At 42.0% G+C, this 19825-nt stretch overlaps 2 protein-coding genes across 2 annotated transcripts in view; both read right to left on the bottom strand.

Moving 5' to 3' along the window:
• LOC147305473 (uncharacterized) overlaps positions 1-11834 on the bottom strand; it is a 42314-nt gene extending 30480 nt beyond the window's left edge. The window contains exons 1-3 of the mRNA XM_086278097.1: positions 11801-11834; positions 11305-11337; positions 8668-8769 (exon numbers count right to left, since the gene is read on the bottom strand). Of these exons, the coding sequence (XP_086134223.1) occupies positions 8668-8769; positions 11305-11337; positions 11801-11834 (169 nt within the window). The remainder of the gene's footprint in view (positions 1-8667; positions 8770-11304; positions 11338-11800) is intronic.
• A 2689-nt stretch (positions 11835-14523) lies between these two features.
• On the bottom strand, positions 14524-19335 carry LOC147305472 (L-rhamnose-binding lectin SML-like). Its single transcript, XM_086278096.1, has 11 exons — positions 19263-19335; positions 18655-18756; positions 17078-17171; positions 16834-16941; positions 16704-16741; positions 16475-16613; positions 16282-16385; positions 15603-15688; positions 15344-15478; positions 14942-15053; positions 14524-14769 (listed from the first exon to the last, which is right to left on the bottom strand). Exons 1-11 carry the CDS (start codon positions 19333-19335, stop codon positions 14705-14707), a joined length of 1056 nt encoding a protein of 351 aa, XP_086134222.1. The 3' UTR covers positions 14524-14704.
• Between the last annotated feature and the right edge of the window lie 490 nt (positions 19336-19825).

The raw sequence follows: 19825 nt of genomic DNA, 5'->3' as shown, positions 1-19825 counted from the left end.
CTATATTTCACCTTTAAAATATGTTTTTCTTGCCTTGTTTGGTATCATTATTTTCAGCACAACCTCAAATATCTGAAATTTGAGTTATTTTTTCATTTTGGCATACTATATTATATTATATTATATTATATTATATTATATTATATTATATTATATTATATTATATTATTATATATACACAATTGATCTAAATTCAGACAAAAAAATTCAAAATCCGAGTAGAAAAAGGTTGTATTTTTTACTGTAAAACCCACAAACATGTTTAACAAATCATTTTCATAACTTGAAATGCAAATAGAAATTGTACACTTCTAAAGATATGCACAAATTTTGCAAACAACAAAGTTATATGGTACTATTTACCTAAAAATGTGTGAATGGGTGGATGACTGGATATGTAGAGCGCTTTGGGGTCCTTAGGGACTAGTAAAGCGCTATATAAATACAGGCCATTTACCATTTAAAAATGCAGCCATGTCCTCAGGCGTTTTTTTATATAACCATTTAAATCTATTTACAGAACAATCAGCTGTGCTGCATCAAATAAGAAGGCACACAAATTATTTGTGCCAGTCCAAAAAAATAGTTTGTGTTCAGTATAAGACAGAAGATAACAGCACAGGCCTAAACCCTGCAGGTCTGACAGCAGGAGGTGCATCAGTCCAGTTTTCCATGTGGGAACAGCGTTTACACTGGAATCTGCCTTTTATGGCTTTTTTGGGGCAAATATGAATTTCAGCAGTCTCACTGACACACAATACAAAACAATAACTACACAACACACTAACTACAGCCTTCAAACACGCTAAACGTCACTAATGTCTCACATATGAAAACTTGCTCTCTCTCTTTTTTTCGCTCGCCCGCTTTCCGTTGCGGGTGTCACTCCTAAAAACTTCCCCTTCTGCCTAAACAACAAGTGACACATGTTGCCATATCATTTTTTTGATTGGCTGACATGTTAAAATCTAGCACAAATAGGGAAGGGGTGTTATTTCTTTTTCTTTTTTCTGTCATGGTCCTGAGTCCTTACTCAGTGATTTTGTGTTTAGTGTATTTATTGATGTTATTATTATTATTATTATTTATGGGCTGTTTTGTGTTTTGGGGTTTTGGATGCTGGGTTCCTGGGTTTGTGCTCCCCCTGTTGGTCCCTGGTGTTAGTGTTCCCCTGTCTCGTCAGGTTAATCAGGCCCAGCTGTGTCTCCCACCTGTGTGTGATTTCCCAGTGTGTCTCTGTGTATTTATAGTGTGTGTCTGCCTCTGTTCCTCGTCGCGTCGTCTGTGTTCATCCTCTGTGTCACCCTGTGTTTCTGCGTTGCTCCGTGAACCTCTCTGTGTCTCCACTATGTGCTCTCCCTGCAGTTCTCCTCTCGTGTTTCAGGTTTGCCATTCTATAGTTTAGTTTTCCCAGTTTAGGTTATCCTCAGTTCTGTTTTGCCATCCCCACTTTGTGTTCTGTCTTCTCTAATAAACCTCCCTGCTTCTCAAGTAAGTGCTGCAAAGTCCTCCTTCTCCGAACTTCACACGGCTGCAGCCCCAGTCGTGACATTTTCACTCGCAAGCGGAGAGTGTTTGCTAGCGCTGTCCGTAGAAAACGTCATTTTTACTGTTGTTCCCGCTGTAAACACCACTGTTTTGTTCAGAAAAAAACATTGTGTGTATTTTTTAGCATAACTCTGGTTTTACGTGGCCCATCGACACAATTCAAAAACTGGCGTATAGTTTGAAGACCGCAGTTTCGACCCAAGTTGAAATGGAGACTCTGAGTCGCTGCATCTTGTAGCTGTGTTGTCTTAAATTGGTCATGTGATTTTGATGCACCGGCGCGTCCGTCGACCCCAGAGGTTAATTAGCCATTGTCAGTTGTTTATTTGTTAAAATAACAGTTTTTACAGTAAAATATGTTAATGTACAATCCTTAATATATTTTATGTGTGGGTGTGGGGTGGGGTAGAGAGTACAGGGGACGGGGTGGGGAGGCACCAGAGGGGGTGTTCGCCCAGGGCACCAAACAGGCTAGGACCGCCACTGCATCCAAGTGACTTCTTCAGTCTCAGCTGACTGCAGGTTTCCCCATTCTTATAAACATACATTTGCATAATGAGTGAAACCAGCCCACTGAATAAACAATGGGCTGGGAGGTGTTGAGGTTTAAATTTATTATCTTAAATGTTTATATGCTGATTATATTGCTTCATATGAGAAAGGCCTAACTCTGAGTACACTCTGTGCCAAAAAAGTGCTGACAGGAAACTGCATGCTTTTGCAGAAGCGTGCTTTTACAGCTAGGAAGTGAAACCAGCTAGACTGTTTGAATTTTCTAAATTATATTCTATATTGTGTCACTTACACAAACCTGTGTGTGTGGCTTTACTAAATTATTTTCAGTATATTACACAAAGTGAGAATGAAATTAGGAAAACAGGTGAGACTGATTGCTGCTCAGGATATCTATTTATTCATGTTTATTGTGATAGGAAATCATATTGATCAATACCCTCCAGCAGTGATGTCATCGAGGCTTGACATCCTGCTGGAAGTGACATCAGCAGTGAGGCTGTGACATCATCATGTCAGACGTGTCAGGACACGAAGGAGCAGTTATGGACCTCTGACACAAACAAACCCTCTCTGTGAGTTACATCTTTGGTCGTTGACATAATCTCGTCCTGTAAAGAATCAAAACAAAGAAATAAAATCAGAGGTCTGTGCTGTAAATGTTTTCTTCTTCTCTAATGTAAAAAGAACAAACACAGTTCTTATAAAGACCTAAGATCACATGACTTCAGTCAATATAAAAACCAAACACATTTCATCAACAGGCCCACTTTCAGTTTGTACCTCCACGGTTTATCTCCATACAATCTTGATTTCCTCCAGAGTTGTCAGGTTCTCCATTACCCCAGTTTTTGAAGTCAAACTGGGAACCATCACTCCACTTCCACACAGTTTCCTGGAAGAATAAAGTTCAGTTTGTTCTGATGTACTTTGATGCATCTATGCTGAGAGTGTAGACATGAGACCTCTTACACCACTCGAACACAACGAAGGTTCATTTTGTTTGTGCAGGTAAAAAATGAAAAGAAAAGTCAAGTCAACAGCAACATCTGTCTCCAGGAACAAAGTCCTGATTAATCAGTCTGTCACATGTTGACCTTTGAATCAAACTGATGAATATGAAGAGAAACATATGAAATATCAGAAACAGCTGCAGCTCATCCTCTTTATCTGTGAAACACTTACAGTCTCTCTGTCGTTGCCTCCAACCCAAGCTCGTGGATACGACCCTGCTGCTGTGTAAATGAGCTCTCTGATGAAGGTGTACTCATCTGTGCTGTGGAATGAGGCCAGATTTCCACCGAGTGTCTGACAGGAACTCTGAGGAGGAAGATGAGGTGCACAGAAGATGAAAAGTGTGAGAATGCATTTAAAATCAAAGATAAAGTGAGTTTGATGAAGGCAGCAAAGAGAGAGCTGATGAATAGAAGAGACACGAGGAGGGAATGTTTGCTCTGAATTCTGAACATCACTGCATGAACATTACTGCACTGCATGTATCAGCATGAAGCTGTTAGTGCAGGGCTGTGACGCCGCAGCAATAATCAGCTAAGAACAGAAGTCCTGTGTATTTACTCATGCACTTCCAACTGTGTGTGAATATGAATATAAAGCAAGTCTTCTTTCACTGAATGATTCTCACAGCAGGAAGCTTTTTATATGTCCCACATATAACATGTACACATACAGCTGCTGTTATTTCTGATGTACCTCAGCATCAGTCCAGGTCTTCTGACTGCTATCAAAGATGAAACAGCGACCTCCAAACCAAGTCCAACCAGCAGGGCAGGAAGCATCTTCAAAATAATTGTAAAGGTAGAAGGTCGATAATCAGATTAATAATTCCTCAAAAGACAAAGAAAATACCTAGCCGTGTTCCACTACTGAGTCTATTTGAATTTAAGCTGATGAGGTTCATTTGACATTATTCCTTCTGCGATACCTGGTTACAGACTCAGCACTCTATGCCTTCATAGCCACCTTGGATGACTTCCACTACATCACTTTGAATGCTATACTTCCAACTTTCACACAGTATGTCGTCTGTTTTACCAGCTGAGAGAGAACTTGTTATGAGGCAACAGGCAGATACGTTGTGAGCCCCACAGGACACTGAGTGTATCAGTGATTACATAACCATCTGCTCAGACTCCATTATCTCAGCTCGGACTATACATTGTTATTCGGATAACAAGCCGTGGGTGAAAGAACATCACAGCTCTCCTCAACGATAAAAAGAGGGCCACAGAGAGGAGGTGGAAAGGGTTTCGTTTTTATTGAAGGGCACGATCAGAGAGGCTATGGACAGTTGCAGGAGAAAGCTGGAGTGGGAACTCCAGCAGAACAACATGAGAAAGCTCTGGAGTGGCATGAAGATATGTCTTTGTAGGTTCTCAGTCACCCAGGTCACGGTAGTCTAAGGAGCTTGAAAAGTCCTGAAAAGCGTCACTGGACTCACGCCATTCAAAAGCAGAGCTGAGGGCCAACAGGTTGAATTTGTTCTTCTACAGATTTGACACTGCAGCTAACGCTCACCCCCCGACTGACTTAACTGTAGTCAGCCTACAGTCCAAAGCCACACCACTCTCTCTCCCTCTTTCTCCTCATTGCACCTGAGCATACTGTGAAAGTCCTGACACTCCTGCTCCACCTGTAACTTTTACCTAGGACCAGGTTCAGAGACAAATGAACGACTCCACTAAAAAAGCCTGAAAGACCAGACAGGGCGAGTCCCGGTGTCCTCGAGGCCTGTGCACCAGTGCTGTGGAAGACGTCATCCCTCTTTCCTGTACCAAACACGCTCAGTCGTGTCTACGCCCACCTGGACCAACCGGTGAGCACTGGGAGGGTCGTGTTTTTTGACTATCCAGTGCATTCAACACCATCAGGCCGACCCTCCTGGGTGATAAACTGATAGTGATGCAGGTAGATGCCTCTGCGGTGTCCTGGATTGTTGATTACCTGACAGGAAGACCACAATATGTGCGTCTTCAACACTTTGTGTCTGACAATGTGATCAGGAACACAGAGGCAACACAAGGGACCATGCTCTCCCCTCTTCACTTTCTACGCCACAGACTTCAGCCACTGCACAGAGACCTCCATCTTCAGAAGGTTGCTGATGACTCTGCAGCGGTTGGATGCATCAGTGAGAGTGATGAGATGGAGTACCAGGCTGTGGTCGACTCCTCTGTCACATGGTGCGAGCAGAATCATCTGCAGCTCAGTGTGACAAAAGCCCTGATTGTGGACTTTAGGAGGACCAGGAAAGCTGCGACCTGTGTTTCAAACCAGGGGGTCAACGTGGACACGGTGAAGGACTATAAATACCTCAGAGTACACATTAAATAAACTAGACTGGGTACTCTACAGTAAGGCCAGAGATATCTGTATTTTCTGCGTCTTTTAGCGTGTTTTGGACAGTGCTCAGGATTTTCTATCAGTCTGTTGTGGCCAGTCCTGTCCTCTATGCTCTTGCATGCTGGGACAACAGGTTGAGGTTCACAGATGCTAACAGACTAAATAAACTGATCTGCAAGGCCAGTAATGTTGTGGGGATGGAGCCGGACTCCCTTAAGGTGGTGTCTGAGACGTGGATGTTGTCCAAGAGAAGGACGATGTTGGACGACACCTCCCACCCACTCCACGACATGCTGGCCAGTTAAAGAGCCAGCACGGAAGCCCACACGCAGAATAGGTGAGAACAATACCAGGAACTCAGGGAAACCGACTGGATGATGAGGATGATTAGAAACCGGTAAGAACACAGCTGAACTAACTAATGAGAAACTGGGAAGTAGAAATGAACAAAGTACACACAGACAAAAGGCTAACACAATAAAACAGGAAACCAACATGAAAACTAAACACTGACAGAAGACCAAACTGAAAACGCTGGGTCAGCGGCCCAGGAACCCTGACAGTGGCGCTGTAACATAGTAACTGGATGGCTCTGTTTTTTAATCAGCTTATAACAACACATTATAAATAAACTGTGACAACATTCCTCATAACACACCTGGTTATGAGGAATCCATAATCCAGTTATTTGAGCAGAACTTATTGAGATACGCCTGCACCAATCCATCGATGTGCGTCATTAAATGTAGAACATCCTGATGGTGTTACTTTACAGGGCGCACACAGCTGAAAACGTTAAACTGTGACTGTCACCAGTTAACATGGGCGTGTTTCTTAAATCAGCAGCAGGTGTTCAACAGCTGACGGAGTGAACATGTCACGTCCCCGTGTCTACCCAGCCGGCCCCGCAAGGCTACATGTGTATTGTTTCTCTCTCACTCTCTCCTCACCGCTCTGCCTGGGCGGAGCTCACTGTGGGCTCCCATCCTTGGCCCACACACCTGTTCGCAATTAAGCTGCCATTATCTTCCCACCATTTAAGGCCGGGACGCTGTGCTTCTGGTCGCTGGACGGTTGTGCGAGACACGTTAGTGATTCTCTCAGCTCCGTGAATTTGTGCTTGTTTTTCAGACTGTGAGTAATTTTCCTCTCCTGTGTGACAGTTGTGTGACTTCCCCACTATATGGACGTGTGAGTTTCCCCTTGGACCCACGGATCCCCAGATTGTCCCCTTTCACCAGGCACGTGCAGAGGGGGGGGGCGGGAGGGGCTTGAGCACCCCCCCTTTCCTGATGGGTGCCCAAAGTGCCCTTTTGTTTGTAATGTTTGTGTGCGTGCGGAGTCCTGTCTGTGCCCCTCAACAATAATGTTTAACTATTAATCCCATTTTTACTAAATAAAAGGATCTGGCTTGCATCAGACCTGGGCGGTCCAGAGCTGTAGGAGAAACACAAATTAACTCAGAGAGGCAGACTGATGCAGCAAAGCCATGAAGTATGGTGAACAGCGTACACTGTACTCTATAGCACCCAGGAGTATTAGCTTATTATGTACACGTTGGTCAGTTGTCTTGTGGCAACTGACGAATTGAAACAAATGAGCGTGCTGTGCGTAACAATGCGACAAACATTACCTGTCCTCTTATTAACTGCACAAGTAGTGCTGGTCATAGCTACTGGCTGACTGGGTAAGGCTGTCATGGGTCTGTAGCTCTGTCACCGTTTTAGGGAACATACTTAGTTTTAAACACGGGCGTTTTTAGCTCATATATAGCCCAAAGGAATCAAAGCACCCCAAAGATGTCTTACTTTTTTTGACAATATTTGCTGTTTGTGTGACACACTACTAAAAATAGAAAAACCATACAGTACTTGGTTGAGACGTAATATTCTAAAGACAAACGTATAAATCCCCCCCCAAAAAAATGGTTTGTTCCAGCTCGCCTCTCCCCTGCTCTGCTCTAGCGCCCTTTCTGCCAGAGAGATGGTGGCTGAGACGCAGCAGAGCGGAGGTGTGAGCGCCTGGCTTAACCTTCAGTTACTCTTTATATAGTTAGATAGGAGTCAGACCATGTTTCAGTAAAGCATTACACCAGGTAACCTGCAGTGTTGAAAACGTGTTTTCCGACGATGTTTGCTACCCTACAATCAGAGCTGGGCTGGCCATCCGGTATGCCCGATGGTGATTTTTCGTTTTTATGGGCCGATGGGGGTTTTTTTCTTTTTTTTTTGTTGTTGTAACAGCACCAAACTGTAACCATGGTGATATTTTTAACTGCATTAAATGTAGAAAGACATAGAAGCTGTGTTCTCACCACACTGAAGGTTTGCATGAGATTTTTCACATATTACACTTTGGCCTGAAACAGACACAGATCCCATAGAAACTGTAATCATTCATGTACAGATTGGGTTCATCAGTCATTTCTAATCACAGGTTTAACAGAGTCGTTACGTGGGAAGCAGTCGTAGGTGGTCTCCAGGTATTTGCAGACTCCAGGATCATAAGTAATGTTTGACTTTATGTCACACTCGGTTTTTCCATCACAGCTGCAGGGAGACAGAAACAGCTGGTTTTCAGCTCAAAGATATGAAACAAGTTACTTTCAGGTAATCATTTACTTCCTGTTAGTTTGAGTAAAGCTGTTCAACAGGTTTTAGTTTGTTTCTTCTTTTGAATCAAAGGCTCACTTCTACCATCCCACAGTGCTCACCTGTTCCTCACGTTGTTCACAGCGTCACCGTGAGAGCAGATTACTTCACCTCCACATCTGTACTCAGCTGACCTCACAATGATCATTCCACCCACTGTTATACAGACACAGTATGAGAGAAAAGGAACAACTCAACACAACATGCAATAATCCAGGTTTCAGGCTTCAGTTTCAGACTCAGATGCTGCAGATCCATAAATAATGAGGATTGTACCTCTGTACACCACCACAGTGGATATTACATTAACTCTGATCAAGGAGGAAACTTTAAGTCAGTGTTTTTGTTTCTAATCTACATCAAATGTTTCTGAACTTTTATACACAGTCCAACATCCTCAGAGCTTTTTTAAAGAATAAATGCACTGTTGGTTTGTTGATCAGGAAAATACAATTTAAACTGAAAATAAGCAGCTGTGCATAAAAAGGCTGTAAACTATAAACAGTTCATCCAATACTTGTTAAGTTTGTTGAATTTAGCCTGAGAGTCTGAATTTGATCTGCAGTGAATTCTTGGACACTATTTTCCATCTTACCACAGCTCAGGCGATGAACACTGAGGCCGTTAGAGGTGACCACTCTCCCTGTGGATATGGGGGTCACAGGAGGAGGAACGGAAACTTGAGCTCTGATAAAGCCTGAAATAAAAATAAATGTATAATAATGTAATAATGTAAATGTATAATGTAAAATAAATGCTAGGTTTAAGCCCGGGTCATCTTTTCAGAAGCCCGGGGTCTTTTGGAGTGTAATTTGTTTCATAGTTAGAGGCCTGACTGACAACTGTATAAAACAAAAACCACACACAATATTCGAAGCACATAGCGCACAGTCGTAAATTCCCCCTAATTTTGGTATCAATCAATCAATCAATCAATCAATCAATCAATCAATCAATCAATCAATCAATCAATCAATCAATCAATCAATCAATCAATCAAGGCTTTATTCGCCACGTGCAGGTTGCCCTTGTTAAGGTTCAAATATTGAGGAAGGAGAGTACAAACAACCATGGTCCAACAAGAGCTTGGTCAGACAATTGATTTTAATGAAATACACGCGTGGGAAGACCAGCTCCGTTCGCAGACAGGGCTGATCTCCGACTTAATCAAAGCATAAACAGATATTTCATACCATCAGGGCTTGTATCTCATGCGTCATCAGATACAATATATGCATACGTCAATTCAAAACCACAATGACTTTTAACACAGTTTAAAAAGGAACATTGTCTCTATCTTCATGGCAGCTGTTTCCTGTCAACCTGCACTTCGGTTTCAGTTCTGCAAAAGGCACACTCTGCAAACCTGCAACTTCCTGTCAGCCTGCCACTTAGTCTTTCTGAAAGACACACACTGTTTAAACCTCTGAATGCAATATCAATACTGTAGATTATATTATTAGTGCAATGGTAATGATGATGATTATTAACAATAGCAGTAAAATAATTTCCCTGATCTCCACACTTCCCCTTTTGACCCTCTTTTGTTAAAAAGAGGGTCACTACACTTTACTTGTTCCATTTCTTTGACACCCATCCTCTGGCTCAGCAAATCAGACAACAACCTCATGTCATCTAAGTGGTCCAATAATAAAATGCCAGCTCCCACTCGAGAACACTCCATGCGTAAGATTAGGTTTTTCTGGGTCCCTCTCTTGTGGTCCATCAGGCCTCAGGCCTCCATCATCCTCACCCCCCTGTGGTCGCCGAGATCTTCTGCAAAGGAAACAAAACACCTTTTCCTGCACCTCCCTAACTCATCATGTTTGGGACTCTTTAATCAAAAACATGATCCTAATTATGTCCTTGACTCATTGACTTGTATTTATATAAATTCTTCAACGTTACTCATCATTTTAAAACTCTTAAAGCGCTGCTTTCACGTCCCTGCATACGTTTCCTGTCGTCTTATCTGATCATCAACATCCTGTACACAAAACTGTCGCTGCTGCAAGTTCCTCCACTCTGATCTAAAGTCACCTTTCACAAGAAAATCATTATAAGCGCCTATTCTAATAAAAGATCCAAAAGAAAACAACCACTTTAATCAATTAAGTTTAAACATATAAGCAGTGAAATTTGAGCAGCTACCAAAGCAAATCATTGGTACTGTACAAATAATGTAAATATGACGGTGTATCACAAAAGATTGATATCAAACTGATCACTTGACCCATTTTGACTCTATCCAATCCTTTAAATCCAGATTGAAAGCATATCTATTTGATTTGGCTTTCCTGACCAGTTAATACCCTTTTAAATCTTTTAAATTTTTAACTTTTAAATCTTTTATTAAATTTTATTAAATTTATGCTTTTATTATTAATGTTCCTGCTGTTTTTGTCTTCTTAGTGGATTTTGTATTTATCTAGCTCTTCTGGTCTGTTAGTGTCTGATTTGTACCCTGTTATTGACTTATGCTGACTCTCCATATTACTGTGAAGCACTTTGCTTTGGTTTTTAAATGTGCTATATAAATAAAACTGTACTATATTACGTTACTTGTTCTTCGAGTGAATCAACAAATGGCGAAATGAAAAGCCGAACAACAACAATGCTGTTTCTTTAGAGAGTCTCAGCTTACATGTGTTTATTTCATATTTGTGAGAACGCTCACAGGCATTCACACATTTCTGCTAAATCATAGTAATTCTGCTCAATGATAGAATTTCTGCTACGTTTGACTATTTTTGCTAGATTATAGTATTTCTGCTAAGTCAAAGTATTTCATGTAAATCATAGTATCTCTACCAAGTCACAGCAAAGTATTTCTGGGTGTGGACGAGGACGAGGGGTGCGTTTCCTTCTGAGGTTGGAACCCCCCCTCCAGACCTGCTCCTTAAAGAAGTGGAGCCCCCCCCCCCAGGTTGCAATCCAAAGCCTCTATCCCTGATTTCCTCACACATGTCAACAAGGAGCCCCACAACATCCAGAACCCCCCCACCCCCCACCCGCCCAGCAGCCACCAGACAGGGTTCATTTCATTTTCACTGGGAACAGAAATAAGATTTTAAAAAGGTGTGTGTGAAGGATAGAGTTTAGATTTTAGATCACACAAATACAATATTTAGTAGTTACAGACAGAAGAAGAAGAGGTGAGCTCTAATAATGAGAAAGTTCACAGAAAGGCTCTTTGTGACCAGAATATAAGAAGCAGTAAAACAGCATTTACCTGAAGTGATGAGTGAACAGGTTGCTGCCAGCACTGAAAGAGACAGAAAGAAAGCTCAGTGTCAGACTGTGTGTTTGATATCAAGTTGAATTCACCTCAAAACATGAAACAGAAATGAAAAGCAAACAGGAGAAAGCTGCTGCTTTCATTCACACCTGGATTCTTTGGAAACTCTTTCTAAACAGCAGATTTCAATGACACATTTATTCTCTTCATCTTTCCAACTTTTGTCAATAAACTTATTTGTGTTGACAGTTTGACTTCAACTCTTCAAAGTAAATGATCAGCCATGAATTGCTCTCAGGACTCTGTGAAGCCTAACTGTCCTGCTGAGGTGATGCAAACATGTATTTAGGATGTTAGATGAACTGATCCAATAAAGCAGAAAGAAAAGCATGTCACAGTACAGCACAGTGGAAAGCTAGAAAAGGATTAGACTGAACACGTGCAGCTGATTTCATGTATAAATAAAGGATGATCAGTGTGTTGTACTCACACAGTGTGCTGCTGAGTCCAGAGCAGAGCATCATGTTAGGAGATCTGGATTACAGTGAAGAGCTGATGGAGGATCAAACACAGAGCTGCTGGATTCACTCTGTTTCAGTAACACCTGTGATGTACATGCAAAGCACAGCCAATGGAAAAGCAGGACCTGTTCCTTCTCAGCTGCAGCAGGAAATAAAACTACTTTACATTAAAAGTTATATAAGCCTGGATCAGCTGACCCAGTGACAGCTGGGAGGGGCTCGGATCATCATTTTAAACACGATTAATGGTAGATTACATTTATTTTAACATTTAATACAAATGATTGTGTTAACATGATGTAAATGATTGCAAACATGTTGTTCCAAAGTTTAGGAGCTACAGTTTGAAAATGTGATCACGTCTGGATTTAAATGAAGAGCACAGAACAGTTCAAAGAGCCTGATCAGCTCAGAGAGAAAGTGACACTCCCCTGTTCGTCAACAGCGTCCTAAAGAGGGAACAAAGAGGACGGAGACCAAGTGGACGACACAGACACACATGCAGCAACAGCTGTGGGTGTTCAACACACCAGTGTTTACAGTGGTTTAAATGGGGTGGTACAGCAGGTATTTATGACGGCTATTTAATGATTCACTGGATGTTACTATAAAACACACAGGTCCATGATATGAATGTAACAGACAGGCAGGAGCACAGCTGAGAACACATTTGACTGGAAAATATTCTGCTTTGCATGAAACATCTCCACACGTCTCTCTGTTCAGAGACCACAGAGGAAGTGGATTCATGGGAAAACACCAGAAACTAAAAATGAGCTTCAAAAACATCCAGAGTATTTAGAAAGAAGTCTTTCTACTGACTGCTGAATTAGTTCCTGATAAACACAACATGTCATTGTGCAGCAGCGACAGCATCATGCAAAAGGTTTGGAGCACAGACAGAACAGGACCTTCATAAACACCCAAATCATCATCCAGGAAACCTGAAACTGAAAAAGCCATCACACCTGTGTTTGAGTGTTGTTCAAGCTCACCATGAAGGACTCTAATATGTCTTCTGAAAACAGATTTGATAAACAGTTTTTCAACATCTGAGATGTAAATGGATTTCTGAAAGAGCGGCCTTTCTGGGACAAATGTCTTGACCCCAACCATGTAACTGTTCAGTTTTATTTATAGCGCTCCATGACACAAAAGCAGGCACCTCGAGGTGCTTTACACTGTGAAGTAAAGAACCTACAATAATACAGAGAAACCCCAACAATCAGACGACCCCCTAAGAACAAGCACTTGGTGACAGTGGGAAGGAAGAACTCCCTTTAAATAGGAAGAACTCTCCAGGCTCAGGGAGGGGCAGACATAACGACCTGTTGATGCCGAGGGGAGGAACACAGGACAAGGACACGTGTGGAGCCAGAGATGAATAATCACAACTAATAATTAAGTGCAGAGAGGCGTATAAACACAGTGAGTGAAGAAGCTGGCAGCAGCCCAACTATACTGTATATGCGATCACTTCTCTTCTCTTTGCACTGCTCCTGTTTCCATGTTGTTAGAATGAGCTTAGCTGAAGTGCTTTATTACTGTGCCTTATATTAATCTCATATTACTCAAACCTGCCATATAATCATGTGGCGTAGTGTTCCATGGACACAGCGCTGAATAGACTCTCGCCCATGTTTGCCTGTAGAGCAGTAGATAAGAGGGAACCATCTTGTAGTGGAAACTTACTGAAGTGCTGTTGTTGAGACTAGAATAGGGTGCCCAGTAATGGTAAATGGCCTGTGTTTGTATTTTACTCGTCCTTAATGACCCAAAGCCATCACACATCCACACACTGGTGATGCTACATTGTAGCCACAGCCACCCTGGGGCACACTGACAGAGGCGAGGCTGCCGGACACTGGCGCCACCGGGCCCTCTGACACAACGACCGAGACTGTCCGAGCCGGGGCTCGAACCGGCAACCTTCCAATTACAAGGCGAACTCCCAACTCTTGAGCCACGATCGCCCCCGATTGGTAGTGAAACCGTCAGGTGCCAGTCACCATTTTCAGATCCGCAGCAAAGTGTCAGAACAGATAGTGAGGAACAAAGGTCCACTAAGTGCAGTTACTGTTTATAAAGGTGGTATTCAGATTACAGCTACTTTGTTGAAATAAATGGATTACATGGCAGTCTTTTCCTGTTTCATATGTTCGGCTATGCTCTCTCTATTTCTGGTAATTCCAAGCTGGTGGAAACCCAAACCAAACACACATGAAGAGGCTCTAATGACGTGTCTCAATCTCGCGGCCCATGTCACCTCTATTTGCATAATGACGTGAAGAAATATTTTTAAAATTATTATTCAAAAAATCATTTAATGTGAAGGCAACAGGCCGAGTGTTACAGGTATGACAGTCCATTCATTTAATCTGTTGTTGTATATGTGCAGCACTTTGTGATCTCTGGTTTTGTGTTAAAGTGCTTTATAAGTAAAGCTGGTAAAGTTGCAAAAAAAAGATAAATATATAATTTTACACAAATACGATTAAGCTTATTCTTTTCTTCAGATTTAAACATAACTGCGTTATCAGCATCAGGTGATGAGATCCCAGGATCAGAAGTACTGATGGTGTATTTATGTCACACAGGTTTTTCCATCACAGCTGCAGGGAGACAGAAAGCATTTTGAGGTTTATTAAAATGATCAGATGATGATTTGAAGCATGAATGACTCACTTTCAGGTCAACATTTCAGTTCCTTTAAATTTTATTGAATTTATTTTCCTGTTTATTGTGATATGAAATCATATTTATCAACAGAATCCAGCAGTGATGTCATCGAGGCTTGACATCCTGCTGGAAGTGACATCAGCAGTGAGGCTGTGACATCATCATGTCAGACGTGTCAGGACACGAAGGAGCAGTTATGGACCTCTGACACAAACAAACCCTCTCTGTGTGTTACATCCTGAGTCGTTGACATAATCTCCTGTAAAGAATCAAAACAAAGAAATAAAATCAGAGGTCTGTGCTGTAAATGTTTTCTTCTTCTCTAATGTAAAAAGAACAAACACAGTTCTTATAAAGACCTAAGATCACATGACTTCAGTCAATATAAAAACCAAACACATTTCATCAACAGGCCCACTTTCAGTTTGTACCTTCACGGTTTATCTCCATACAATCTTGACCTCCTCCAGAGTTGTCAGGTTCTCCACTGGCCCAGTTTGTGAAGTCAAACTGGGAACCATCACTCCACTTCCACACAGTTTCCTGGAAGAATAAAGTTCAGTTTGTTCTGATGTACTTTGATGCATCTATGCTGAGAGTGCAGACATGAGACCTCTTACACCACTCGAACACAACGAAGGTTCATTTTGTTTGTGCAGGTAAAAAATGAAAAGAAAAGTCAAGTCAACAGCAACATCTGTCTCCAGGAACAAAGTCCTGATTAATCAGTCTGTCACATGTTGACCTTTGAATCAAACTGATGAATATGAAGAGAAACATATGAAATATCAGAAACAGCTGCAGCTCATCCTCTTTATCTGTGAAACACTTACAGTCTCTCTGTCGTTGCCTCCAACCCAAGCTGTCGGATACGACCCTGCTGCTGTGCGAGTGAGCTCTCTGATGAAGGTGTACTCAGCTGTGCTGTGGAATGAGGCCAGATTTCCACCGAGTGTCTGACAGGAACTCTGAGGAGGAAGATGAGGTGCACAGAAGATGAAAAGTGTGAGAATGCATTTAAAATCAGTCAAAGACAGAAAGTCTTTATATCATCAGTGATGCAGCGACAGCTGCTGTTATTTCCTGATGTACCTCAGCATCAGTCCAGGTCTTCATGCTGCTTTTAAAGATGAAACAGCGACCTCCAAACCAAGTCCAACCAGCAGGGCAGGAAGGAGCTGCAGCATGATTGTAAAGTTAGTAGAGCAAAGGTACATGAAATTATATGTTAACATGTTGTTCAACATAAAAACAATGCGTAAGAATCCAACATTCAGATTCAGAAAACTTTATTGATCCCCGAGGGGCAATTGAGAGACTGACCTTGCCGACCGTACATACAATACACAAACACATGAAGTTGAGAACGGAAAATGTTTTATAGACGTGCTTTATCTTTGCTCCTAATGAATCAGCATCTGAGTCCACGTCAAAGAGAAGTATCCAGTCCTCTCATTCTAGCTGCTGGTTCTTTAACTGACTGACTACAGCAGCAGTGATTATTTAGTGTGACACAAGCAGCAGTTCAAGTGTAATTTATGAGCAATTAAATCTGATTAATACGGAATTGATTCTGATTTATTCTCAAGAACTTTCTGAAAGCTGTGATTTCAATCCGTTCACTCAGGATCTGCAAAAGAACTGAAAACGTTTTCATGTCTGATAATTTCAGTGACTTCTTTATAACAGAAATATGAATTCTTTAATAATGATTAATAATTATCTGTACGTATAATTGAATTCACAGAGTCATGAAGTTTAAAGTTCTTACCCTGACAGTCATAAACCACCTCCAGGTACTTGTAGGTGCCGCCACAGGGGTCTCCAAACACTGTGTTTGATGCTCCAACAGTACAGTTGTTCTGCCAGTTACACCTGTGAATGCAGGTCAAAGGTGAGTCAGCAGAGGACTGAAGTACGTCGTGTCATCTGAGAGAAGATGGAAAGAGAGTCAGCATCTGTACCTGTTAGTTACATATTCTGCACTACTGGGACTCGAACAGTGAACATTTTGGATCTGAGAGACAGGACGTCCATGAGAGCATGTGGTGTTGTCACGGCGACCATAATTCGCCCAGGAGACGACTATAACCTGTCCTTCACCTGAGGAAGAGTTCATGAACTGTAACCATGTTTGTAGTTCTATCAAATGAATCCACTAAAGTTACAATAAATGAGAAAAATAAATCTGACCACATTGAAGGTTCGCCTGAGATCCTTGACATGTTACACTGTGGACTGACAAAGAAACGCATCACATTAGAAACTGTAATGATTCATGTACAGATGTGACTGATTGTTAGCTGATAATCACACATGTAACAGACTTGCAGGGACGCAGGTGAAGGTGATGTCCAGGTAGGTGCAGACGCCGGGATCACAGGTACAGACCATGTTTGTATTTATTTCACACACTTCCTTCAAGTCACAGCTGCAGGGACACAAAAAACAAATTTCTAGGTTTGTTGAAGTGATCAGTTCATGGTTTCTAATATCTGCTGCTTTCATTTGAGCTGCTGGTGCTTTTTATTGTAATCAAAGCAGTTAAACTATCCGACAGTGTTCACCTTTTCTTGATGAAGTCCAGATCGTGAAGCCGAGAGCAGATTTCTTTATCTGCACATCTGTACAAAACTGACTGCACAATCATCACTCCACTGCCTGTTACACACACAATGAGACAAAAGGAAAAATGAAATGTTAATATCAATAACGCAGGTTTAAGACACTTTGGCTTCACTTTACAGGCTCAGAAGTGTCAGTCAGATCCAAAATGCTTCTGCTCTTGGCTCTTGATGGAGGCGGTCACACTTTCTCCCTCTCCCTTATCTTTCCTGCTTGGCTTCTCATGTCCTTTGTATAGTCTTGGATATTCTCTAACCTTAAGAGAGTCTCAAAGACTTGTTCTCTGAAACATAAAGAAGAATTATGGATTTGATCCCACCCTCCTGGGCTTGGGAGAGCCTGATTGTCCTGCAGAGACGTTTGCTGTCGGATACTCGATGGTCGGTTGCGTCGTGTGTCTGGTGACACTCTTGATGGAGGACACTGAACGACATCTACCAATTTGGAACCACGGTAACAGAGTTGTGGCTGATTGGAGCCGGCTCGGCTTATCAAAGAACAAGAAGCAGCTACAGCTGTTCAAAATCCCACAAAGCTGGCCGACATGATGGACGATGGGCAGGGCTGTGAGTACTCAGACTGTGTTTTTTTTAACGCAATATGGATAACATCTTGAAGAAGAACAACGAGAAGAGACCTGGTGACCAATGATGGCCATTAGACCAGCTGTAAAATTGGAAGCAGTTTGTTCGCATTGACCAAAACAACTACCATCTTCATCTCATGCAGCCCCCCTGGCGCCAGCTGGATGATCAACTGAGGGGAATAACAAAATTGTCCTCCTCATTCAAGGCCACCCGCGTGGAAGATTGTTGACTTTTGCTTAACCAGGTGAAGGGACACTTTCTCTTGGCTGAACACGGAACACACACACACACACACACACACACACACACACACACACACACACACACATATGAACACTGAAACAAACCTACACTCACCCTCCCACCCCCTCCAAACACCTTCGAAGCTCATGTCTTCCATAATGTCAGATGTGGCGATTCATGTGCTGAGGTTTTTTTCTGCTCTCAAACTCCCTCTCTGACCCGTCTTCCCCATGTGATGTTTGTGTAAGATGGTGCTGGAAAGTATTATCAATCAATCAACCAAAATAGGTGACTGTGTAAAAGATTCATTTCCAGCGATGGTCACCTTTGAGCGGGAACATCACAGATGTAACAAAACATTAAAATTTCATTGAAACAAATAATCATCACTTTTATAAGTTCAAGTGCACAGTGTGGAGGATGTCATAAGGCCTTGAGGCAATCAAATGCAAAGCACAATATTTATCAGTGTTGGTCAGATTTGACCCAAACATCACGCGAAAGTTTGAATATAATTCTTTTATTAAACTTCATGATTTGAAGCTGAGAGTCTGCACTTCAGTCACATCCTGACTGTCCAATTTAAGATCCACTGTGGTGATGTACGGGAGCAAAAACAAGTCACTGGGCATATTCTTATGGACCTGACTTTACATCCAGCTTTAACATACAAACTACACCCTTCTTACCACAGCTCAGCTGTAGGACACTGGGGACGTTAAAGGTGATCACTCTCCCTGTGGATATGGCCATCACATTGGAAGGTAAAGAGAGCTGGGCTCTGGTAAACCCTGTAATAAAAACTGAATGCATAAATATAATTTTATACATATTTTCCAGTACAGCAGCATTAACAAAAACAAACTAGACTATCAATATATGTTAGGATATGAGGAACAGCACAATATATACAAGTCACCAAGTAATAAATACTCAGGGTTGACAGATATGATTATTAATAAATGTCAACAAATTAACTGCCACATTACAGAGTAAGAAAGAGTGTCTGCAAAACTATTGCAGTGTTTACGTGGTATTAAATGGAGGAGTTGTACAGAATAATCTCAGTCTCCCACTGAGCGACTACTTTTAATTAACTGCTTTAGCCCACTTACAATGGAAATTTAAAAAAATCTTGTTCGTGACCTGTGTAGCATGTTAACACTATTGGAAGGAAAAATAACTTGACTCTCTCTCCTCCTGTCTGAACCTCTGTGTACTTCCTGTTTTACTTTGACAGTCTCCCGTCAGTGTTGCGTTTACTCCTGCCTTGTCTTGTTATGATTATCAGTGTCACCTGTGTTCCCCGTGTGCTCTCCCTTTCCCTTGTTAACCCTCTGTGTATTTATGTCTGCGTCTCCCTCATTCATGGCCGTGTGTTTCTCCGTCTATTACGTTATAGTTTCCCAGTTTAGTTTGTATGGTTTTCCTCTCCAGCAATAAAGCTGTGAAGTTTGAGTTCATTCCTGCCTCCGTGAGTTTGCGATTGGGTTCTCATCCAGCCTGCACACAGCCGAAACATGACACATGGTTGAAGTCACCAGAGATCACCATGGAGGCACTTGGGTGCTGAGTCTGTAGCCGGACTATGGCAGAGTGGATAGTGTCACATGCAGCGGTGGGGTTAGCAGAGGGAGAAACATAGACAGCCACCAGGATCACATGGGTAAATTCCCTGGGCAAACAATACGGCCTGAGTCCAACAGCACACAGTTTAATTTCCGGGCAGCAAATCTTTTCTTTGATTATTAAGTGGGCAGGGTAACACCACCGGTTGTTAACATAAACAGCAAGCCCACCTCTTTTCCGCATACTGCTCCCAGTGCTATCCGTGTCCGCCTGAACAGTCAGAAGCCTTCC

This window comes from Aulonocara sp. 'chitande type north' Nkhata Bay, linkage group LG20 (genome assembly GCF_057382095.1).
Source record: "Aulonocara sp. 'chitande type north' Nkhata Bay isolate Kocher_YH1m ecotype deep benthic linkage group LG20, A_spYH_male_GT1.1, whole genome shotgun sequence".
NCBI lineage: Eukaryota > Metazoa > Chordata > Actinopteri > Cichliformes > Cichlidae > Aulonocara > Aulonocara sp. 'chitande type north' Nkhata Bay.
Note: the sequence above shows the minus strand (reverse complement) of the source record. Positions and strands in the feature narration are given on the sequence as shown.

Excerpts from the sequence above, each read along its gene's own strand:
- LOC147305472 (XM_086278096.1), bottom strand. The coding sequence starts at position 19,335 with ATGAATGAGGGAGACGCAGACATAAATACACAGAGGGTTAACAAGGGA. Across the intron at positions 18,757-19,262 it reads AGAGCACACGGGGAACACAG|GGTTTACCAGAGCCCAGCTC; the intron begins GTGACACTGATA and ends TTTTTATTACAG. Across the intron at positions 15,689-16,281 it reads GGTGGTTTATGACTGTCAGG|CTCCTTCCTGCCCTGCTGGT; the intron begins GTAAGAACTTTA and ends ATCATGCTGCAG.